The following is a 26114-nucleotide window of genomic DNA, read 5'->3' as shown; positions in this document are numbered from 1 at the left end:
TATTAAGCAAATATTTATTGAAATCCAATAAATGTTTAAAGCAATAAGTACTATTTTTCGACACTAACAATAATACTAATGATATACCTTCCTTAATATTAATTAGTGACAAAAACTTAAATAAAATCTCTGCATCGTTACTTCACATGGAATTATTAATTTAAATAATGAAAACTTAAATACCTAAAACATAACTATTCAATTAAAATATACAACAATTTTATAGGTTATGTTCAGTAGTGCGTTTTAATACTTCTAGACAATATTCGGGACCTAGAATTATACTGATTTAAGGTGTGTTATTGATAAATAAATAAAAATGAAACATAAATGTTAATACCAGTTTTACTGTTACATGTGTTACAAAAGTAGTATTAAAACATATCGCAATTCCCGCAGTGTGCTAGCGAAATGCGGCATCTAAAACCAGTGATTATTTGAAATTGAGAAAAGTCGCAACTAATTTCATTACATTCTAAAACTGAAATCTGTTGAGTCACTAAAAGTCTTGAATTTATCGAAAATAATTTCTTTAATCCGACTTCAGAGTTGATACAGATATTGTGATTGCATTTACACATTTCATATACAGCTGCATTATAACTTACATTCTAATAATAGTCTTATTGAATTTAACATTAAAAAAAACAATTTAATTTTGACAGTTAAATATATGTATTACCAAGAACTGAATATTAAAGTTTGTTATTATATTATTTAAGTGCAACTAATCTATGGTTTCAACTGAAATATTCTTTCCCAGTGAATCATTTTTATTTGGGAACTTCAACATTATGCCAGATGTTTTTTGACAAGTTTTGAGTTAAATATTTGCACTTCACAATCTTTTGTTGTTTAGTTTATCGTAGTGGGTTTGAAGCGATAGAAGCGATTGACGACAACGACGGCGGTGGTGAGAGTGCCGCATCATCGTCAGCTTGGTTGTTCCGAAGTTCTTGAAGCGTGTAGACCAACTTGTTCCATTCGTCGTGCCGGGGTGACCAAACTTGCTGTAATTTTAAGTAAATTTATATATATATATGTCGTGGATAACGACTTTTAGTTGTCGTGGATAACGACTTTTAGTAATATTAAGACGGTGGTTTTGATTATTATTTTAAATGATGAAATGTTGTTTTGATAAATATCACAAAATGAAGGGTAGACTCCGTAACGCCACAGTATAAAATGGCGGTACGTGGACAGAGTCGTGGCATTCCGTGTCAGACAGTCATTCAGTCCGTATCAGACGGTCCGTCCGTCTCAGTCAGTCAGTCAGTCGGTCTGTTGGTATGTGCAACGAAACTGTCGGTTTATCCTGTCATTGTGAAAGTTGTGTGTGTTGAGTTTCAATAATTATTATTCAAAAGGTTTTATTGACTTTTTATAAACCAAATACGAGTGATGACGGAAACTACCGCTCAGCCATCCCTGGCGCCGCCGCCTACGACATATATATATATATTTATTGCTTAGGTGGGCAGACGAGTTCACAGCCCACCTGGTCTTAAGTGGGTACTGGAGCCCATAGACATCTACAACGTAAATGCGCCACCCACCTTGAGATATAAGTTCTAAGTTTTCAGTATAGTTACAACGGCTGCCCCGAACTTCAAGCCGAAACGCATTACTGCTTTACGGCAGAAATAGGCGGGGTGGTGAGGTACCACTAATCCACAAGTTTCACAAGAGGTGCTACCACCAGTAATACAAGTCAGAAAGCCGGTTTTAGTGTGGATATGCATCAGAATATACCTCTGCAAGTTCGTAGACGGATATCTTGCCCCTGTCGTCTCCGGCCGTGACGAGCGAGCCGGCTGGCGACCACGACACTCTGCTGAAGGCCGCCCCGCCCTCCGCCTGCACGCTCGCTATCGGCACCTGAAGTATCATGAGCATGTGTGTCAGAGGACCAGTTATCGTCGGCCAGTAATAGTAGGAAGCAGTCTCGGTAATGAAAGATTTCGACGGAGAAATCATTGTAGTTTTAATAAATCCCTGCCAATTTGTCTTTTGTTAGTTTTTATTGATAAGATGAAGAACGAGCTCATGACCCACCTGGTTTTAGGCAGTTACGGGGGTCCATAGACATCAATTAATTGAATTCCGCTATCCACCTTGATAATATATTGGCTATCGTATACTTCAAACCGAAACGTTGTTATTTTATGCTATATCTTTGGAAAGAATGGTGGTACCTACATGTGCGGGTTCACTAGACGTCCTAGCACCAGTAATTAATTATAATTTTTGTGAGTTTCATTTTTATTACACAATATTATTTTTGTCCTACCTACGCCGAAAGATCGGTTTTCGTCCCGCTGTACAGGGAAGAAAGTCTAACTTTTCTCCCTGGGTACAAGTGCGCATGCGCGTTAGTGTCTACGTCTGCTCTCACGCACCTAAAATTCTCCGCCATTCTTGTGCTCGGGTAATTTGCAATATTGTGTTTAGTGTAAAAGTGAAATAAACAAAAGGCAATAAAATTTAATAGTGAAGTATCAAATAAAGATGAGTTCATCAGACAGTTCTTATTCAATTAGTAGTAGTTTATTTAAAAATTAAAAACAATTGAATTCTTATTTTTTTGGTGCTCCGCCCACTCCCCCCACCAGGGCTTCGCCCCTGGACGTCGGCTCGGTACTCCACGAACTTTTGGTCTGGTAGGAGAAAAAATAGTATGTGCACCGCGGGAAAAAAGTAGGACATCTCATCCCGCGTGTTACTCTTCACTCGGGAAGTAATCCGTGAGCATGTGTGAGGTGGGTAGGTAGGTGGGTGCGCGTCACCTCTGTGTCGCGGTTGAGGTTCCAGAGGTCGAGGCGCGAGGCGGCGTCGGCGGCGGCGAAGAGCGCGGGGTGCGCGGGCGACCAGCGCACGTCCACCAGGTAGTCGCCGTTGTCCTCGAACGAGTACAGCGGCTTGCTCTCCTGCAACGTTATATTTATATATTCATAAGTCAAAATCACGGTAAAAAGGTAACATGGGAAAAAATGTAGTGGCGTAAAATTGAAATATTAATTGAATTTTGAAGTGATAAAAACAAAAATAAATAAATAGCAGTTTAATAAAACTAACGAAATACGCTTTTATAGAAAACCCAACTAAAATATAGAAAATATATTTTAATAACATTGAATTAGAAATAGTTTAAGAAAAAGAATTTTACTGTAAAAAAAGCGTGAGGTGCATGGTGTCAGTAGTTATAAATATTTTATGAACAGATATGAATAGAAGGGTCATTTTGATAACATCCTGAAGAGGACCCCACGATTTTTTACAATAAAATCATTTTTTCTTACACTATTTTTAATTCAAATTTATTAAGATTTATTTTCTATTTTTTAGTTGGAATTTCTATAAAAGCGTATTTTGTTAGTTTTTTTAAACTATTATTTATTTTTCATTTTAAATTGTCATCGGTCCTTACTAACTATACCAAATTTCGAGTCAATCCGACGTTTTGAAGGGGGTCAAAATCATGTTCAAAGATTCCGTTACATACTAACATACATACGTCTGAAGCTAATAAAAGCGTATTAAAATGATGATATATGACATTGAAGTATGTGAGAGCGCTGCGTGGGTACCTTGAGCGACCAGAGCTTGACGCTCCAGTCGACGGAGCAGGTGAGGTAAAGGTGCGCCAGGTCCACGGGCCCGGCGGCGGCGTGGCACGACACGCCCGTCAGCGGGCCCGCGTGCGCCTCCACGCACTCCGTCACGCCCGCGCGCTGCCCGTACAGGCACCCTGCGCACGCACTGTACACTATATACACTATACACACCTTCAACCTTAGCTTAGATCAGCCTTTCCCAAAGTGGGCGATAACGCCCCCTTGTGGGCGCAGCAGGCCTAAAGGGGGGCGATAAAAGACTCACAAAAAAATAATGGGGGCGTTGTGTAGAGGCTTGAGAGACGATTTCTAATTTAATCCAGGAGGACTCTTAGATACCAACTCAGCTCTCGTTATGGTGGTTTTTAAGTAGGTGAAAAAATGGGGACGCTAAAAAATAATTAATTCTCAAAGTGGGCAGTAGACAAAATAAGTTTGGGAACCCCTGGCTTAGATGGAGTCTCTCTGTCATGTCTCTATTGGTGAAGGAACACGTTGGCAATAATCCATCTCCCGATCCAATTGCCATTAGGGTCTTACGTCTCAAGACGGCGTTATCATTGATGCAGTCGTCTGCAGTTTGTATGTCGGTGTTGCTCAGCTGTGGTTGGGGGCAAGGGGGAGGGGCATCGTGCCCCGGACGCTACTCACAAAGGGGCGCCAAATGATCCACAAAACAAGAAAATGCTAGATAATTTATAGTTTTATTATTATTTTCATCTTAAAACCTTATCCCACTAGATGGAGTCAGCATAGTGAGTTTTTCTCTTCCATTCTCTTCTATCAGCTTCTATCTGAACACTCACTCCTCTCTCTCTTTCATATCATCATTCACACACTCCATCCATGTCTTCTTCGGTCAACCTCTTCCCCCTCTACCTTGCCTACCATTTCCATACATCTCCTAGTCACATGCACATGCTAGAGAATTTTTATTATAATTAATTTCTGAAAAATATTACACTAAAAAGGTATTATAGCGGGCGCGAGTGAAGATCGCTGCGCCAATGTTACTCAGTATCATGTTGTTTACTGCTACACAACGTATCACATCGGATAGTGAGCTTCCAACATTAAAACACGAAACGATCATCAGAAATGCATTCACACTGACCCGTATACACGTTTCCGTCTTCGGATCCGAGCACGAAGTTGTTGAGCATGGTCTGGGGGCAGTCCATGCAGGTGACGGCGACCGGCTTGGCCTGGCGGTGCTGCAGCTCCAGCGTCTCCTGGGGCTGGGACAGCATGTCCAGGGACCACGAACAGAGGCGCCCGTCCGTCGATACCGAGATTAGGTTGTGGGCGTTCTGGCTTCCTATCACCGACAGGCAGTACACCGGGTGCTGAAAGAAAGTTTAACAAGGGCGTTCATACTTGCTTCTACGATGTTAATCAATTAGTATTTCTTGTCTAATTATTATGAAGGCGCGTAAAATCGAGTTGGATTGTTGTAAGTTGATAGAAGTCAACTTTTTTTTTCTTACCTAAGCCTTGAGAGGCTATGCCAGCGTTACTTAAAAGGTAGATGGGCTCTCGGAGCTCAAACCTGAGGACGTTGCTAGCACTAGCCCTAGCAAGAGCAGTACTTCGCAGAATCTATTACCGGATCAGAAACACGACCCACTGAGAAGATCCGGCGAGACTCAGTGAGCTGTGTCAACGAGTCAGCGAGCGCAGTCCTCACGGCCCCCCATATACTGAGCGTGCGCGAGCGCGGTCCCCACGGCCCCCCGTATACTCAGTGTGTGCGAGCGCGATCCCCATGGCCCCGCACATACTGAGTGTGCGTGAGCGCGGTCCCCACGGCCCCCCGTATACTCACAGTGTGCGCGACCGAGGACAGTGGCGTGCGCTGCACCGGGGTTCGCTTTTGCACGCGATTATCCCACAGCACGATCTGTCCCGAATACGTGCCTCCGAGGATCAAGTTAGGGTGGAACCTAAGACATGTACAAAAAAATGCTTCATTATATTCCAAAACCAGGAGAATATGAATAATATCCAAAATACTTATTATTTGTGACGCACGGCCGTAAGACGCCGAGTTATAATCTTTATTTTTGAACAAAGTGAGAAGTTTTTTTTTAATATTGCTTTAGGTGGATTTTGGACGATGTCTCAATAACGGCTATTTCTGCTTCGCGGAAAAAGGCAGGTGGTACCTACCCGCGTGGTTACTGCCGTCAAATTTGAGTCAATTCCTAGTCGCTTCGCTCCAAGCTCCGTGCACATAAGACCCCTAGAAGATTGTTATAAACTTCAACTCACCTCGCAAACGTGGCGCTCATAACCGCCGACTGACAGTGGAATATGTCTTCGGGAGTGGTCTTTTTGAACTTGGTGTTCCAGACCAGGCACACTCCGTCAGGGTCGTGCGGTGCGTCGTCACTATTGTAGTACGAGGCCAGCACCAGTTCAGGGTGAAACGTGGACCAGTCCAGACAGGTCACGCACCGTCCGCGCGACCAGCGTTCCTCCTCGAAGGTACGAACCAGGGAAAGACGGGCCGCTGACTTGTCGTCACTGTACCGATGTGATTTTTGTTAGTCGAGGATATGAATCTATGACTATACTTTTTTCAAAAATGGGAAAACCTTATCAAAACTGTTAACGTAAATACCTGTATATTGATAGTATTTATTATTTGTATATTCACCGTTGCTTAGGATTGAAGACCTTTATACTATTTGCCTTAAACGGAGAGTAGACAGAGACCACTCATTTGATTAATTAACTCCCGATTCCTTAATTTAAGAGCCTACCGAATAGCATAAAGTAATATTTTAGAGATTGGCTAAATTGACACTTTTATAGAGCATTTGCTCTTGATTTAGCGGTTTAAGATAGAGACAGAGCAGTTAATCAAATTTAGGCTCAGATCAGATCAGTCTAATCCGTACAACCATTTATGTCTTATTCATTTAAATTTGCCTGTGATGCGTCTCAGTAGTTTATTTAAAAATGATAATGATATTTCGGTGACGTCATTCTTAAGTTAAGTTAATACTTGATAAGGTTATTTTTGGTGACTCGTTCCTATTTCTTTTTTTTTCGGGCTGAGAAGGTCGACCCTCCTACGAGATATCCACTTAGGGGACCTGCGGGGTATGTGACACTTATTGACGGTCTGCAGATGTTGGGAGCAGACTACGGGCCCAAGGATATTTTTAGGGCCCTACCACACCAAACAACTCTACCTTGTTATTTCGGTGACGTCATCTCAAGTTAATAAGGGTCATTTTTTGTGACTCGTTGGTATTTCTTACCTCAACCCTCCGTGGCGTAAATTGATGGGGTAATTTGCTCAGTTGCTCAAACATGTGACAAGGTTGACTCCGAGTGTCAAATGATTGTTTTTATTTTGATTGTTCGATCGATCTCCGAAACGGTTTCCACATCATACCCGATATCAAATTTAAAACAACATGCTTAACGAAGACACACAGAACAAATGAATGTAGGTAAACAAATAATGAAATATTGTTTCCGTGACTTGACTGTGATGCGATCAAACTCTGTTAACGAATATGATAAGAATTTTGTGAACGTCGAACACTTTTAGATACAAGAACGTAAGTTGTTAGTTTCTATTTGAAGGCGGTGGGTGTTTGAACACACATTCCAACGGACAAAATCCATTAGGGCTGGTCTCTCAAGTTCATTCTAATGAATAAAGAAAAGAAGTCAAGCTATGATAAGCATGAGTTTGCCAATACTAAATAGACTGGTTCATAAACATGGATCTATTCAAAAAAATGAACAAAATGTTATTAGTAAGGTTTAAGAGTGACAATGCCGGATGTTTTTTTAAGAATATCTCTATCTGCATCCATAATATTATGCAAACAATATTATTTAAAATCACCTCACAAAAATTGTTAGGTCACAATCGTTTTTAGATTCACTACTGAAACATACCCTTTCGAATACCTACAACAAAATTTTAATCTGATTACTTTTACAATTCATTAAAATGTTCACGTGTTCATTAGAGAAAGTTGCGTCGAAATGTGAATGGCTACCCTAGCCTAGCAACAGAGCGCATCAGAAATATGCAGAATGAAATTTTCACTCAAAAACAATAACAGTTCATCGCGCAGTATCCAAAACCAAAATACCTATTTTGTAATTCTTTTTGTAAAATAATATGTCTTCCTTATTCTTAAGGAGGTTAAAGGATTCTCCTGGTTGCCTGAGATGACCTCACCACACAACGGATTATAGACGAACAATACATAATAATATGGTCTGTTACAAATATCAGTAAAGACCAAGCAACGCCTAATAGCTTTCACTTTTTTGTCTACCGTCCAACTATACTATTTCTTTACCTGGTGACCTAGCACTGAACCACTGACTTTTGTAACACAGGTTTTCCTAGCATAAAAGTCAGGGAATATTGTTATTGTATACATAATAAAAAAGCCATGTATATTATTATACTAGTGTTAAGAATTCTTGTACATATTTGTATTTTAAGAGGCTTGAATAAAAAAAAAAAATTATTATTATACCATAAAGAGGGTAGTTTACTAATGTATTTATTGAAACCGTTACATAGCTTGAAGCCGCTTTCAGACTACACTATAATATAATATCGCATAGTATATAGCTCATAGCACAACAATATCGCACACCATACATTGTTATGGACACGTTCAAACTGTACTGTACTATATATTATTAGCTAAGTATAGGCTGCTATACTATATGGCACTATAGTATAGCGTAGTCTGAAAGCAGCTTAACGAAGATAATTAAATATGAATCCTCTTTAAAAATCCAATTTAGATGGGTACTAGTTTTTATTAAAATATGTTTTTTTTTATTGCTTAGATGGGTGGACGAGCTCACAGTCCACATGGTCTTAAGTGGTTACTGGAGCCCATAGACATCTACAACGTAAATGCGCCACCCACCTTGAGATATAAGTTCTAAGGGTCTCAGTATAGTTACAACGGCTGCCCCACTCTTCAAACCGAAACGCATTACTGCTTCACGGCAGAAATAGGCAGGGTGGTGGTACCTACCCGCGCGGACTCACCTACCACCAGTAATTACGCAAATTATAATTTTGCGGGTTTTGATTTTTATTACACGATGTTATTCCTTCACCGTGGAAGTCAATCGTGAACATTTGTTGAGTACGTATTTCATTAGAAAAATTGGTACCCGCCTGCGGGATTCGAACACCGGTGCATCGCTCAACACGAATGCACCGGACGTCTTATCGCTTAGCCCACGACGACTTCGAAAATGATTGTTCTAAGTGGGCATAGGTGGGTAGGTTTATGGTCTATTTGGTATTTATTAGTTACCGGAGCCAATGAACACCGAAGTCTGAAAGCTGCCAAATACTTTGAATCATGGTAGAAGTATACAAATTTACTACAGGCATGAAATTTGTATAAGGCATTCGCGCATGATACTACACACTATATCGTGCCATGGTTTGCTCTCTGTTTAACATAGACGTAACAACACCTTATTGACATCCATGTTTCATTCGATTTTAAATTTATATTTTTTAGACTTAAAAAATTTAACAACAATAAATTAGCCTATTACGATATTATTTAGTGTTCAAAGACAACGGGACTAATTGCGCCGTAAACTGCTTTATCCAAGGTTCTTTCTCTATTTTAAACATTATTCGTATGTCTTATTTTAGTGATATCTATCTTCGGTGTGGTTAGTGCGAGTTTTTTAACGTTTGCCACTAGGGGCGCTGTTCCAACTGCATACAAATTTGAGTTAACTTTTACGCGATCGAGAACGTTAAAAAACTCGCACTAAGCACACAGGTTATAAACTTCCTCCTAAAGTCCTTATTCGCACGGGCATTTTAAAAACGTTACGTTAAAACTCGGCGTTGGCGCTTTTATAACGTTCTCGATGTGACGTAATCTGTAACGCCCAACGATAGGGCTCAAAATGAAACACTGCGCGATAAAAAAGCGTCGCGTTTTAAAAGCGCTGACGTATGAACTCATACTAGGAAATGCATCTGTTCTATTTGAACGCTTTTTTAAGGCGCGCTAAAAAAAACTCCCGTGCGAATGAGGCCTAAGGGTTGAGTAATGAGCGGAACTCACAGCGCGTTTTCTCCGTCACCCCCGCCCGTGTAGTCGGTGTAGATGTCGACGGACTCGGCGAGCGCCCGCTCGATGACTCGTCCGGCGCGACTCATGAACCTCTGGAACTCGGCCGACAGCATTATCGTCTGCTTCTCGTCAGCGCTCAGCTCGCGCACCGCTGAGATGCGAATACGAGAGGAACATTCAAAAATAAACCCTAATGCTATTATATCGAGGTGCTATTATCGATCGAGGGGTGAAAGGCTATTTGGTTTAAGCGATAATTCGCTTAATACGTGACATTTATCTTTGTAATTAAAGATCCGTTTTATGTGGTACTTCAATTAAGTTTACCCCATTCAAATAGCTGATAGAAGTTTTTTTGTTATGATATTTTTTCCAAATTTTAAACTTTAACTGGCTATCCTGTAAAGTTGCAAAAATCTCGCTTAAATCAATAGCCTTTTATCCCTCGATATCCTAGCGAACAGTCCATATGAGCGGTTTTCAGACAACACAAAATAATGTATCAATGCAAATAATATGATACTGTAACATCATTTTTGTGAGACTGATACTAATATAATACTAATATATTTTATACAGCTCATGAATATATTCTGTATCGGTTTTCGGTGATTGCCTTTTAGAGGTGAATGCCTCTGCACAATTGACATACGCAATGAGTAGTATTTATCGTAAGGCCGCGCGATACATTTGTCTTGCCCAGTCTTGCTTATTTAATCTTTGGCACATAGTTATAGGCAGCAACTTGGCTCTGCCCCTGGCATTGCTGAAGTTTTTACTGGTGGTAGAACCTCTTGTGAGTCCGAGCGGGTAGGTATTACCACCCCGCCTATTTCTGCCGTGAAGTAGTAATGCGTTTCGGTTTGAAGGGTGTGGCAGCCGTTGGAACTATACTTGAGACTTTAGAACTTATATCTCAAAGTGGGTGGCGCATTTACTTTGTAGATGTCTATGGGCTCCAGTAACCACTCACCATCAAGTGGGTCGTATGCTTGACTGCCTACGAGGGCAATAAAAAAAAAAGATACACCAACCTTTCTTCTCTTTCTCTTCGTCTTTCTTCTCGACGGGCGCATCGGTGACTGCGGGTTGGACCTCCTTGACGGTGGGCAGGCCGTGCGGCAGTATCCCCGGGGGCAGTTTACCGTGGAAGGCGGCCTCCTCGTCGTCTCCTTGGCGCGCCACGTCGCCGTCGAATGTAAGCACTGGACGGTGAATAAGAATGGCCCTCGACGAGCGTGTGGTGTGCGTGTGTGTTTAACATACAGCTTGATTTATTTTCTACGGAATTTTCTTATTAGAAAGATCCGCTTATACCAACAATAAAAATATTGACGCGAAATTGAGCACTAATAATAATAGGTAATCTGTGACTTTTGATAGTTGGCAAATTATCGTCATTGCACGGTCGTTTTAATTATCAAAAATAGTCGACTCGAATTTAGACGAAAAATACATATTTTTATGCAAGCTGTACGTTACGCGCGATAACTTCATGAAGATTTGTTATAATTGGTACATTAAAGTTTTTGAATTTGTTTAATTGTGACTTCATGAAATTACCTTTAATGTTATAATGTGTAATACTGACATGACTAAAGTGCATGATTATGTAACCTAGCTACAGGTGTCATGGCTACCGATGCTGATCTAACAGTGATGGCGTTTCAGTAACATATGAGCAAATGTATTTGACGTTTTTATTAATCTATTCCTATGGTTTGTTTAAATTAAAAGCTTATGCCGAAGTTACTACTTTTTACGAAAAAATCGACTAAGCCAGTTCTGGAATGAGAGGCTGGGCCACACTGCTCATGTGTTACCAAACATTTTAATGATAATTTTATAGGATGCATTGGAACCGTTCCCAATGTAGACAGCTAGTGGTGATTCTAAATGTAGCGATCTTTTTTACCAGCACTTATGGGTGCATTCAAGTTTTTGTAAGCAAGCTTAAGAGGTGAGGTCTATTTTCTTATTTGTTTTGGGGGGTATATTATATTATTTATTTGTTACAAGGAGGACCAACAGCTTAAGTCGTAACATAATAGAATAGAATAAAAACATATTGAAACAGCCAATTAAAGGTATAAAAAAATCCAAACGCTTTTTATTTCTTCTGAAAACAAAACTTTTCTCATTTGTACATTACTATATATGAGTCGACTATTATCAAAGGCGGCAATCTGACTTTTGGACAATGATTGGTAAATCAGAAAAACGAATTATTGATTTTGTATTCCATTGGCAGTCACAAAACTCTTCGGAACGACATCTTAGATAAATAACAGGTTAACTATTAACCTTTATTTAATGCAGGTTTTGAACCGTATTCTTTGAAGGAGACGATTATATTCAAATAAATCTGTATTGACATATCAATAAAAATTTTTTGTCCAAATGCACAGATTGCCACCTTTGATAATAGACGACTCATATTATCTACCTAGTTTTATTACATTAACCGACATTTAAATCGGGAAATTCTGTTCTCAGCACGATGGTTTGTAACGAATATTTTTCGAATCAAGGTTCATGTAAATTTTTATAATACCGTCAAAATATCGAGCGATTTTTTTATTTATGTTTGTTAGTTCGTTTGATTACGTTATACTTGAATGACCTCCTATTGTAACACAATTGATATAGTTGTTGCAGAGTACGAGCGCGCGCGGCCTTTATTTGTAGTTGCAATCGTAAATACACATTTTCGTTAGTGTGTCTACCCGACGAAGCGGTCAGTAGACAGCTTTAGCTATATATAGCTACGGTCATCGTTCTTGCCGATCCCGTCGCTTACGACGGAGGTGTCGACGAGTAAATTAACCCATAGACACAGCCCACTGAGTTTCTCGCTGGATCTTCTCAGTGGGCCGCGTTTCCGATCTGGTGGTAGATTCTGCGAAGCACTGCTCTTGCTAGGGCCAGTGTCAGCAACACTCCCGGTTTGAGCCCCGTGAGCTCACCTAGACGTCAAGGGGAAGCTGAAATAACCTCTCAAGGCTATCAGCTTAGGTAGGAACAAAAAAGGTACATATAGCCTACATTGACGCGTATACAGATTGGTCACTCACACAACTAATGGCGGCGCGCAGTCGTACTTTGCAACAACTATACGCGGAATGAGCATTCTAGTGTGGTTGTTCGTCAACTGCATTAACTTAGGATTGACTTTTCGCAAACAAACCTCTAAAACCACTAGTATCTATTCTAATACTTCTCACGTTTAGATAATATCTATATTATATAGTTTCAGCTTCGCGAACGGTTCCCTTACATCCAGCATGGTATTGCAATGAAACAAAAGCGAATTGAAACCACTTTTGGAAGAAAAAAAAAAACAATACGAAAGCAGTTTCAAATCATCTTTTTAAGAAGAAAATGATAATTGAAGCAACAAGTCGATTAAAGTTAATCTTATTTATAAATACTTTGCTAACATAACAAAAGCGTAGTCTATGATAGAAGACTTAACGTCATCATTTGTCAAAGTCCAAATTAGACATGTTCAAATTTTTCGAAAGGAAATCGAACTTTTTTCTCAGATTGGTCCGGTATCGACGCCCAATTTAAATTATTAAAAGCGAGAGAATATGTTTTGTTTTCATAATTACTAGGATCTTCGAAAATGTTATTTAAAATACATTACTTAAAAAATGCTATCTCCGTTCCATTTGTAATAGTATCGAAGTGTACAGCAAATATTAACAACTAACATTTACTCTTTCTTTACTTGTTTTCCCATTAAATATTGCGTATTAATTCGACAACAAATTGAAAATCCCGAGATGTGTGCGGACAAATGACAACGTTTAAAATCAAATGGTCGAGAAGCGTACGGATTAATTTTCTAATAACTAAAGCGAGAGCAGAGTTACAGCAATATGTGTAAATGAATCGAAAATATAAACTTGCTAAAAATTTGCTCACTTTATGTACGTAGTCGTACGTTTTTATTAGTCTCGTTGAGCGAACACCCTGAGTGTAATTTTGGTATGCTTGATCGTAAAAATAGCCTCCACTTAAATGTCCCTCGAAAGTTTTCCTCGCCGGAGTAGAGTAAACAAAACAAAAAACAGTAGATTTGAGGAATATTGTAATGGTCGACTAAAGATACCAAACTCGAGTATGTTTTGGAGGAATTCTCGAGACGTCCTCGGATGAGTTAGAGTGGAGGAAAAATTGAGGAATATCTAAAGATATGGGTGTAAGCGACATACGAATCATTTTGTACTGGCTGACCAGTAAATGGAGTTCCCGCAACCTACAGCCAAGAACTGTGAGCACTGGTGAACAACATTTCGCGTTACGTACTGATAGTACATAGATATGTTCGTTAGCATTCAGATCCAAATGTAGGTAACCCTCCTATAACACGCTAGATACGTTCCTACCAAGTCCCGTGTTGTGTGAAACCGTGTTATATGAAAATAGAAGCTAATACACATTTTTCAGAATGAAACATTTCCACTATGATGCCTGTGTGTATATTTTTACCTATTATACATAAAAAATAAACAGTAAAATTTCGATTATTCAGTAATTTTCAAATTCAATTCTATCGAATGTAATTATTTAAATAATTTTAAACAAAAATCTTATTTTTTCCCTCACTTATTCGCTGGTACACTAAGGGAGCTATTCCAGATACGCCCGGACGGGTAGGTGAGCTCACGGGCTCAACCTGAGAGAATTTGTTAACACTAGCCTTAGCAAGAACAGTGCTTCGCAGAATCTACAACCGGATCGAATCGCGACCCACTGAGAAGATCCGGCGAGAAACTCAGTGCGTTGTGTCCATGGGAAGATCATGATATTGTGTTGTTCAAGTACCGTGTTATATATAGAGGGTTTTTGAGAAATTTTCTTTTCATGTAACAGTGGAACCGTGTTGTAAAATACCGCGTTATATGAGGGTTACCTGTACTACAATGGAATCAGAAGGATATTCTGAAATCAATCATTTAATGTAGCGTGGTGAGTGTAAGGGAACCGATTGTGAAAAAGAAGATTGTAAGGCAATACTGTCGGTCCTGATGAGATCTAATAAGCCGAAATCGAAGAATTGAATAAATAACGATCTATAACTCGGGCAGGGCCAGTAATGAGCACCCAGTGTCCCATCCCCCAAGTTTATTGGAGGCTATAGACATTACTACCTGAATACGGTCACTCACTTTGAGACACCAAGTTGAAGGTTTAATTATATTGTATAATACCCGTCTCATAATCCCAACTAAAACTCATGGCTGGTTAATGGCAGATATTGACGGAACGATACCTACCTCTGCGTGCTCACATTACGACCTAGCACCATCACAGTTGTAAGAATTTCAGTTAGTGTTACCAGATATTTCTGAGTTTATTATTTTAATAAATCAGGTACTCTCAAGCAAAATGGACCATAATTTATAGGGTTTTTAATGTGATGATACCCAAGCTGCACCATGCACGAACATTGAACGTACCAACCGTTAAACTCATATTTTATGTCTTCTTTTTATCGTGAGCATGAATGTAAGAAAAATATACCATATTACTGTAACAATATTCTCTGTGGATGCATTCAGTTTTCAAGGATATTTCACTGAATATGACACATATTGATTACCACGATTTTATCTTTAGTTATTACTATTATTAATAATGTGGACCGGTTTGATTGGTTAGTACTAATCAACTAAACCCCGTTCAGATATCAAGATCGAATCGTGACAATCGTTATTCTGTGATTTGATGGCGACCCAACATCATTTTCTTTTGAAACTGATAGCATTTTAAAGTATTTGACTACGATCAATCATATTTATTATATTATCAAATTGAAACGATTAAGCGCAGCTCACACATCTTTAATTGAAGCGTTAAGTACGACGGTGACAGAAAGCGTTTGTAAAAATAAAAAGGGAAATATAATGCCAAAATTAAAAAACTTCCCGAGCTCTCCACAAGAGAGATAAGTCTCACAGTTGAAAAAAAAAACAAAGATACATAATATAATATATTTAGCTGTATGTTGGTGACGTAGGTTCATGCATATTTGTATTGTTTCTGTCACATGCAAATGTCTTTATTTATGTTAGGTGCAGATAGTCTATGTTTTAATTTTTTTTTTTATTACTCATCACCGAGCTGGCAAGTTTGTTTCATATACAGGCTGATGATTTTACGTAACTTCGGAGGTTTTTTTTAGATTGTATATTTCACAAAATTGACTGAAAAATTAATGTGCTTCGTTAACGAATGTATAGTTAGCGTTCGATAATAAATAGCTGTTAAATACGTACAGTAATAGTGAGTAAGAAAAACAACACAAGGAAAACCATGCAGTGTAGTAAGTAGGCACAGGCTCTAATAAGGATATAAATATTATATTTTTAGTTTTGAATGAATGTTTGTATGATTCGGATTTGGAACCTACCTGTGAACTCGTCCTCCCACTCTAAACCCGGGTTTAGATTGTACTCGTCTTGAAAAGGGGAGGAAAAACAAAAAAAACAATGTCAGTATATTTTGACCATTTTATATATATAAAAAAATTGTAATAATAATATTATTTGTATTAAAATTTTATACATAGCAAGAGTGCTTATATATTTTACAGCATGACCTATATTTTTGGACTTCACAGCGACAAACTTAACAAAATTAAAATCGAAAACTCGAAAACTGTTCTCTAAATATATAATAATAAGTTCTAGTTTGGCGCTACGAGAGTCCGTTTGTGAAGACCTGTGCAGTGTTTGTTAATCGAATCGAAAGGGTAAGTCAGCGTGAAATGATATGGCAACCCATACTACCACCATAGTCAACATACAAATATGATTATTTCATATTTATTTCGTTATGCGGCCATTATTATAATTATAATTAAACAGTATCGTTTTGTACCACGTGGAGAACTCTGGAAGGCCACAGTAATAATGCATGGGCATTTCAACATGACACGATGACGCTTCTAATCATCACATCACCCCCCGGAAATCAGATTGCTTGATAAAGCGTGAATCAACTGATAGTTTATCAAGTTACCTGCAGCGCATCTATACAATGTGTTAGTAGGAAAATAAACCAGAGGTGTGACAGGAAGAACCGAATATTTACAAGTAATAGGATATTAATGTTGTAATGTAAATAAAAAACCGACACCCGAGTTAATGAATTCGTATGTGAGATGTTGGTTAGGAGAAAGATTACGAGTTTCAAGCGTCCTGGAGGAATAATAACTTACCGTAATAATCGGTTGCGTGCGCTAGAAGGGGAACAAAATAAACATATATGCCGTCAGTTAAATGCTTTCTGCAAAATCTGTTTCATTAAAAATATCGGTTAACTTCTATATAGTAAAATGGCGTGCAGTGTATCGAAGCATATCTAGAGCCGCGAAATGCCTATGAAGAGATTTTAAGAGAACATCTTCCGTATAAAATATAATTACTAAAATGTTATTAGTTATATTTTTCACGCTGCGTGACTATCCTATGAAAGAGGTCCTTAAAAAATAAGGCCTTTTAACCTTCCAAGTAAAAGGTGCATACCCTATTTTTATGGACCCGGCACAAAAACTAAAAAGGTACCTACCACCTATTTATTTATTCATGTAATTTATTAACTAAAGTACGTTATTTTCCCTATCGATAGTCTAATCAACGAATTCGTTACGTCTAAATAATCTTAAACATTTATATCATCTTTTTAAATTGTTTCTGTTCGATTACAAGGACAAATGTAGTTTTACTTTAACTTTTTATGGCTTTTAAAAATAGACTAAGCCGGCATAAGTTAGACCATCGATATGAGAAAAAGAACCTTGCAACGACCGACGCAAATATTTTGAACACGTCGCTGCGTACCTAAATGTTTATTTACATACTATATTTTATTTAAATTACATGTAATTTAACAGTATTCATACAATTCCCCGTGCGATTCAGTGCGATTACGAACGTATGCAACATGCTTGTATGTAGTTGTTACTAACAAACAAACACTCCCAACGTGACATATATGTATTATAGGTATATAATATGTTAAGATGGCCGAATGTATAAAACGATTTGAAAGTACACAACAGACATATGTAAACATGCACGTGCATGCAAGTTATGGATTATAAAAATTTGCAGTATCTCATTCAATTCTATCTTAAGACGCTCTTTGTGGTATGCAACAGTGTAGTTTTTTTTTAACGATTAATATTTACTTACTACTTCCTTGGGTCGATTCGATAATCATCAAATGAAAGTATTCCATGAGTAACGTACATTCCATAACGAGATTACATATCGAAGCGAATAAATTGGGTTAAATTACTTTATACATTTACGTTGTGGATGTCTATGGGCTCCAGTAACCACTTAACACCAGGTGGGCTGTGAGCTCGTACACACATCTAAGCAATAAAAAAAAAACTTTATTGCCACAAACATTATTTTTAATTTTTTTGGTCGCATTTTACGCTGAAATAAACCTTTTTGATGATTATAAAATCAGCCCCTAATGAAATTAAAAGATTTTTAATTGGATCATTTTTGTGAAAAATTAACAATATATAATAGAAATAGAAGAAAATTTATTTATTTGATAATTACAAAAACTCAACTAAGCGCCGTAAATAAATTTATGAGAAGCTCTATCGCCCTTATTAATTAAATGATCCAATTACCAATAAGAACGAAATACACCTAATATTTGTTGGAAAACATTAGCTGATTTCTTGTATTACTCTGACGGCCCTATTGTCGTCAAGCTGAAGTCCATAGCCATCACAACTTTAATGACATCAACCACTTTGAGACGTGAGGTCAATTTAACGACTGTCTCATGTTTCGAACGCATGCCTGTTTCGTAACTGCAATAGGCAGATTGGCTTTGACTTGGGTCAAACATTCGAGTTTGATAAACTATTATACATAATCAATTAGCATCTCATGGGAGGGGCTTTTGATAAAATTACTGAAGACTTTGTTTATTAGCAAACGTAAAAAAAGCTGCTAATCGAAGTATAATGTACAGAAACAACTTTACAACATAACAATTTACTTTTGCTTTATGAAGTGCTCATTCAAAGTCATTCAGCCCCACATATTTACTTTAGAATCTGTTAAAATCCAGCTAATGCTTTCATTTACGTCACTACCACATCTAAATGAGATCGAAAGCGGGTAGTTTTATTTTAGTGATAATTAATATGTTATTGACATGTTACCATTACCTTTACGTGGCCGCCACCAGTCCTCCATGTATCCTGCAAGCGGTGATGCATTGGAAGAGCAGCCTTTTTATGGGTAGCACAAACACACAACAAATCACCCAGCTCGTACAGTATTTACGTTTTTTTTAAAGTTTAATTCATTTAATAGGGCGGGGGTTCGTTCTGAAGCCGTCGTACTCGAATAGGACAATAGGTAGTGTGTTATCGATTCGAAAATTCCGAATGATCTTCTGGACTTAATAAAGCCCTTGTTTATCGTTAACAAAACAGACATTACTTATTACTTAAGACGTTAGCTTATATAAAGAGCCTATTTTAACTATATGAAACGATTACGACTGATTCTCGGTCATGAGCTTAAAAGCTCCGATAATCTGTGAATAAGGGCACTGCGAGCAATTTGTGTTTCAAAAGGGATACTTAATTAACTGGCTTCAGAAACGTTCTCTTTTCAGCATGTACGAAAAGGTATTTAAAGGGAATTTGATGCTATTTGAATTAATTTATGTATTTATGTATTGTATCGTAGCAGCAATTATCGGTTTACCAAAAAGAAACTTTAATTTAATATGTGTCAGAGGTTCTAAAGAAAGAGGAGTGTAAATTATTACTTGTGGCAGGACCTCTTGTGAGTGCGCACAGTAGGTACTACCCATCCTGCCTATTTCTGCCGTGAAGCAGTAATGCGTTTCGGTTCGAAGGGGAGGGCAGCCGTTGTAACTGTACTGAGACCTTAGAACTTATATCTGAAGGTGGGTGTCGCGTGTACGTTGTAGATTTCTATGGGCTCCGGTAACCACTCCACACCACTCGGCTATGAATTTGTCCACCCATATAAGCAATAAAAAAAAATGGAAACTCCGTGAAAAATCTTTGCAGGAAAAGATTACCTATCACATAACTTTTTGATCTGAAGTCTCAATTCTGGTATTTATTTCAATGCGCTTGTTCCATTTGTCTATTTGTCCACTACATTAATTTATTTTTTACCTTGTCTTTGGTAACCTAAGAGGCTATTCCAGCTAGTACTATACTATAATTGACGAACCATTTAAAATATATGCAATTAATATGATTACTGATTAAATTTTTTTCTAGTTTTTCCTTTAAATTACCTAATAATTATCTCTTATTACTGACTTTTAATTACAGAAATGAATGCAAACAAGTTTCCCCTTGTACCGTTTACACGAATTAGAAAAAGGTAAATACTGTCACATTTCACTATGGATGTCATTGGTTAGAAAATATTTGCAAATAAATACTTTTAATGAATTTCATTAGATTCTTTCATTGACATGATGAACTGGATATCAATTAGATAATTTAATTTTTCTCTGGACGACCATATATTTACGAAGTGTTTTTACTCCATTAACGAGAAAATGTGTATGCAGTTAGCAAGTCATTAGCTAGATAAACACTGTGTGAATGTTATATATTTTTATAGATCAAAGTGATACACGTATTCAAATATTTGAATTGTTTTATTTGCAAATTTTTAATCGTTAAAACCATCACCCAGACATCTTGATTAGGTATGATTTTTTTTCTTACTTTTAACACTGTCAAGGGATGCAAACTCTCAAACGTTGTATAGATGAGAAAACAAAAAAAAATTAATGAAATGCAATTAATTAAACCCAAAATGAAAAATAAATAAAAAAACACAGTTAATAACAACAACAATAATAATAATATTAATTAATAGATGGTGTTTGAGTGCTGTAAATTAAGTTATTCGTAATTGGAGAATTTGCATTGTCATCAATAAACACTTTTACGATTTGAAATTGTGATTATCTGTGGTGACCGCGCGTTAAATGTCAAATACTGGAAACGTTAAATTATTAAATGGTAAAAGTGTTTGTGAACGCGCCGTGGAAACGTCTAGAAAACTGAATCGTTGTATTCGAACCAAATTAATATAAACGACATTAACAACATTTGTAATTGATGTAGAATGGATTCAATATATTGAGCATAAAACGGACATAAATTTGTTATGGAAATACGTTTAAACGCCAATTAAATAATTAGCACATTTAACCATAAGGAGTTGTGCCAACACGAAATTAGTTTACGAGACTGTCTGCTCTGTTGAGACAATTGGCTACTGTCTTATCTGTCATCCTCTCCTAACATATCGACGCTTGAAAGGCAAACGTGACTAAGCGACTTTTTTTTTTTTTGACTTGTCGACAATGCGCGAACTTTACAGTAGACTAATTTAAAGTTGAAATACCTGAAAACAAAATTTATTTTAACAAATCTAGCTGTAGTAGAATCTAGCTAGTACTTGTAGGATTGAAATGATTTCAATAGACCTAGAAATAAATTTTTTTGCGCATCGAATATGGTTATTGCTTATCATTTATGTACAGAGCAGTTATTGTCGCTTAGTCACGTTTGCCTTTCAAGCGTCGATATGCTTCACAGATTTTGCCGCTCCGGTAACGGCTTAGCACCAGATGGGCCACGAACTCGTGGATCGAACAACTACAATTACATTCTACATCAACCACAACACAACAACAAATAATTTGATCACATACCGTCACGCAGTTCAGTGACGCCCGACGTTGTGGTCTGCGTTTGCTTCGTATAGATCACCGTCTCCTTGGGCGGTATGTCCGTGGACTGCACGAAGACGACTTGTAATTCTTGAGGTTGCTTCTTTGGACCGCTGGCGGGATTCAGGAATAGAGATATATATGTAAATAACTGATAAACACTATGCCTTTTTAATACGCTTTTATTAGCTTCAGACGTATGTATGTAACGGAATCTTTGAACATGATTTTGACTCCCTTCAAAACGTCGGATTAACTGGAATTTTGGTATACTTATTAAGGACCGATGAAAATTTAATATAAAAAAAAATTAAGATTAACTAAAAAATAGAAAATAAATTTTAATAAAATTTTATTATAAAAAAAAGCGTGGGGTGCATGATATCAATAGTTATAAATATGTTATGAACAGATATGAGTAGAAGGGTTGTTTTGATAATATCCTGAAAAGCTTAGTTTTTTTAAACTATTATTTATTTTAAAGTTTAACAACGCCTAATCGTTATGACTCATCAATATGAAATGCCACAATATTGCTTATATTGTTCTTGTTTAGACATCACTGACCATGACAACTCGTATGCGGAAAAAAACTCTAAAGTCAGTTTTCAAATAAACATGGTCAGCTCATCACTGATGATTGTCGAACAAAAATTATGAAAATACTAATAATCATTTACTCGAAATCGTGGTGGCCTAAAGGTTGAGATCGTTAAGTTCGTATCTTGCGATGCAACGGTGTTCGATTCCCGCAGGCAGGTACACATCTTTCTAATGATATACGTACTTAACAAATGTTCATGAGTAACTTTCGCGGTGAAGTTATTGTGTAATAAAAATCAAACCTGCAAAATTCTAATATGCGTAATTCCTGGTGATAGGGGCCTTGCCCACCACTCTGCCCATTTTTGCCGTGAAGCACTTATGTGTTTCAGTTTGAAGGGTGGGGCAGCTATTGTGCTATAAACTCATGCCTCAGGGTTGGTGGCGATATCTATATTGTTGTTTATATCTATGGGCTCCGGTTTGCACTGAACACCCGATGATCCGTGAGTTCATCGACCTACCTAAGCAATAAAAAAAAGTTTCTAGAAAGAATTAAAAAATTCTTCAGCTCAGAACTTATTTAACTAACTAACCCTTGCAATTGTAGGCTGGCTTTATCTGTATGCGGTAAACTGGCATCTGGTGAGGCTGTCTGAGGTGGAGACAGTGAAGTCATTGATGATAAAGAAGAGAGGACATCCTTAACTGGAGCCACTCCAAGGGAGGACAGCATCTCGTCAATGTCACGACGACTGTCCAGGCTAGATGTGGCCGATGCCCGTTGCTACAAAAATATTTATTTGTTTAGTCACATCTGTGGGATCAGCAAATTTAATCTAATTTAACCAGGATATAAGCATGTAAATTTTTATTCTGGCTAAATGGATAAATAAATCCACCTGGTCGTCAATTGGTTAGCATAGACCAGAGACATCACATCATGAACAATCTTATTCAGTTTGAAACAAGAGGTTGAAATAGGCACAATGGCGGTATCTATGTCATCCTCTCGATCTTAACTATCAATTATGATGAAATTTTCAATGACAATTCAATAAATTTGTACAAGAATCCGGTCTTATCTCATTTGCACTTTTCTTTTTTTTCCTACCTTGCTGAGAGCTTTGAGAGGCTATTTCAGCGTAACCTTAACTAGTAAGTGAGCTCACGGGGCTCAAACCTGACGACGTTGCTAACACTTACCTTAGCAAGAGCCGTGCTTCGCAGAATCTACCACCAGATCGGAAACGCGACCCACTGAGAAGATCCGGCGAGAAACTCAATGGACTGTGTCTGAGGGTTAATTTACTCGTCGAGCCTTTCGTTGCAAGCGATGGGACCATTTGAGCTCCTATGGCAAATAGAAGCCTCCTAGATTTAGTTTGTTGAATAATGTTATTACTGACCAGTGCTTCTTCAGCATCTTTCTGTTCTTTTTCTCTGCGGCGCCGATCTTTATCCTCTCTTATGGCGCGGAGCTTCGCCTTCTTTCGCTCCAACTCAGCCTTCCGATCCGACATGCTCAACGTCTTGGTAACTGCAAAACATAAAATTCTGATATCTTAATGGGGTTACAAAATATTTGAGTACTTTTGTCTGAAAATTTTTAAGTAAGTAAATAAAAATAGCAATGAAGAATCTTAATATTATTTTATAGAACTAAATGATCAATTCTGAATAAGTTTATGTAACTCAATGCTAATTTGCCATTATAACAATAAATACAATGGCTTGTTGGTTATTCATGGAGTAATCCAACTAAAAACTAAATATAAAGTGAGGCATTATTTGATGAATGACAATGTCACTTATTTTTTACTTAAGTTCTCAAAGAAATTTAAATAATTAGTAATTTTGACCAATAACACATTGTGAGATTACCACTGCCGTGCTAGATGTGAATGCCAAGAAAAGAGATTGTGGTTGTAGCAGACAAAAACAAATATAATGTTTTGACAACCACAAGGTGTGATTTTTCTCTTGTTTTTTTATTTTATTGCTTAGATGGGTGAATGAGCTCACAGCCCACCTGGTGTTTAGTGGTTACTGGAACCCATTGACATCTATAACGTAAACGCACCACCCACCTTGTGATATAAGCTTTAAAGTCTCAAGTATAGTTACAACAGCTGCCCCACCCTTCAAACCAAAACGCATTACTGCTTCACGGCAGAAATAGGCAGGGTGGTGGTACCTACCTGCGCAGACTCACAAGAGGTCCTACCACCAGTAAAATGTCCTAAATACATTTTCTATAAAAAAGATTGCATTTATCAATCTGCTCAGTGATCAAACTCATAATAGACACAGTCCCACTAGACTAAGCTGAAGCTATATACTAATATATTTAACAATACTAAAGTACCAGTAAAAGTAAAAGTAAAGTAAAACAATAAACAATAAAACAATAAACAGACAACGTTTCACAGGTTGACCAGGTGTTAATTATACAAAGTTTCCGAAAATTAATAGAACAACTTAGGTGAATACACACTGGGCCTGATATCATTACTGAGAGAATTACCATTGAAATGCAATTAAATTGTTGGAATGTTTCATTTGGTTTTTAAGGATACACAATGAAAATATTAGGAAAGTTAGGCAGGGAATTTAACATTGGTATTGGTAGATGATGAAATCTCAGTTTATAATCAAAGCTTGTGTATAAATAGTTTATTTCTAAATGGTGTAATTAGGATTTTATTAAGTTAAAATTACAAAATAATTAAGTCAAAAAAATTTTAAACCAACATTATTAAATTGTCAATGTAGTAGTTTAATACTTTATTATCTGTTTAAAACATACAATTTACATTTATATATTATATTGTTATTCCAATTTAAATTACTTTTTATGTAACTTTATTGATTGATGAATGATGATGTCATAATTTGTATATAAGACCGTATTATACGCTGAGGCCGAAATTTTGACTTACCTTTTAATAAACACAGCCAAAATATCTACATCAGAGTCATATTAATAATTATACAGAATAAAAATGCCGACAGAACGTGGCAAACAGATGATGAGTAACGGGATGTTCAATGAATCCTGTTTCCGAAACGAAGATCTTAGCGAAAGGTTCATAAATTCGGTGTTTTTTAGAAGCTGTTCCTTTACTTATCAGTAATTCCGGATAATTGTAGAATAAATTTCAATAAATCAATACAAGAACATTGTAGATCCGATTGACACAGTTGTTTTTTTCTCTTTTTTATTGTATCTGACATTTCGTTCAATGAAATGAACGTCAAACCTCCTTAATAGTGATCTATGCGTCAACCCGGTAGAATAAAATTTCAGAGACTTTTTGGCGGGAGCGCGAGAAGTGAAGTTGTGTGATTTGTTTATTTTGTCTATTTAATATTTCTTCAGGTTTAAATGTGTAATAACGGTGTTTTATTAACTGTTTAATATCTGTGAAAGTATACAACTGAAAAAATCTCAGTAAATTACCATCATTTTACTGAGATTATATTTCATCCCATATCATCTCATCTCATTTGATTGAATTTCATCCCAGTTGATTAATGTCTCAAATTAATCATCTTCGTATCATTTCATTTCACTCCATATTATAATTTTTCATAAAAATAGGAATATAAATTAGAATAAGACATGACCTAAAAACAAGACATAAAGGTCTTAGTTACCAGGTCATAAAATACCTTAAAAAAAAAAATTCACATAAATTTAAATAAAATCCATGGCAATTGGCGCATTGAGAGTATTTTAGTGACCTTGAGGAATTAAATCCCTCCGGTAAGACTACTTCAGAATGCACCACGAACCTTCCCCAAGAAAACATCAAGAGAACTAATTAATGTATCTATCTTGGATCAACTGCAGATCAAGACAAGGCTGTCTACATTCTGCCTTCGCAGCGCACTCGCGTACTTCAGTCATATTACTGGGAAAACGGCCGATAGCCTAAAAACACTACTCAGGACAGGGAAGATCGAGGGAAAGAGACCGCGCGGGCGCAGTCCGATAAGGTGGTTCAATCAAATCCGCACCACACTAGGGATACCATTCCACGATGCGGCCAATTAT

At 37.3% G+C, this 26114-nt stretch overlaps 1 protein-coding gene across 24 annotated transcripts; it reads right to left on the bottom strand.

Moving 5' to 3' along the window:
* On the bottom strand, window positions 1–25314 carry sw (cytoplasmic dynein 1 intermediate chain short wing). 24 transcript variants are annotated; one of them, XM_089729868.1, is made up of 17 exons: window positions 24997–25314; window positions 23464–23594; window positions 22651–22841; window positions 21494–21624; window positions 18939–18971; window positions 16956–16976; window positions 16146–16193; window positions 15197–15220; window positions 10759–10929; window positions 9716–9875; window positions 5889–6143; window positions 5443–5560; window positions 4732–4963; window positions 3591–3751; window positions 2790–2930; window positions 1756–1881; window positions 1–1010 (listed from the first exon to the last, which is right to left on the bottom strand). In XM_089729868.1, exons 2-17 carry the CDS (start codon window positions 23575–23577, stop codon window positions 861–863), a joined length of 2076 nt encoding a protein of 691 aa, XP_089585994.1. In that variant the 5' UTR covers window positions 23578–23594; window positions 24997–25314; the 3' UTR covers window positions 1–860. The 24 variants fall into 24 exon arrangements, with proteins under 24 accessions (XP_089585994.1, XP_089585991.1, XP_089585997.1 ...); XM_089729865.1 differs by having other exon boundaries at window positions 18939–19001; window positions 24997–25305; XM_089729871.1 differs by lacking the exon at window positions 15197–15220.
* Between the last annotated feature and the right edge of the window lie 800 nt (window positions 25315–26114).

The sequence above is a fragment of the Bombyx mandarina genome, chromosome 09 (genome assembly GCF_030267445.1).
Source record: "Bombyx mandarina strain Sakado chromosome 09, ASM3026744v2".
NCBI classification, from domain to species: domain Eukaryota; kingdom Metazoa; phylum Arthropoda; class Insecta; order Lepidoptera; family Bombycidae; genus Bombyx; species Bombyx mandarina.
The sequence above is the reverse complement of the archived record's forward strand: the minus strand, read 5'-3'. Positions and strand labels throughout refer to the sequence as shown.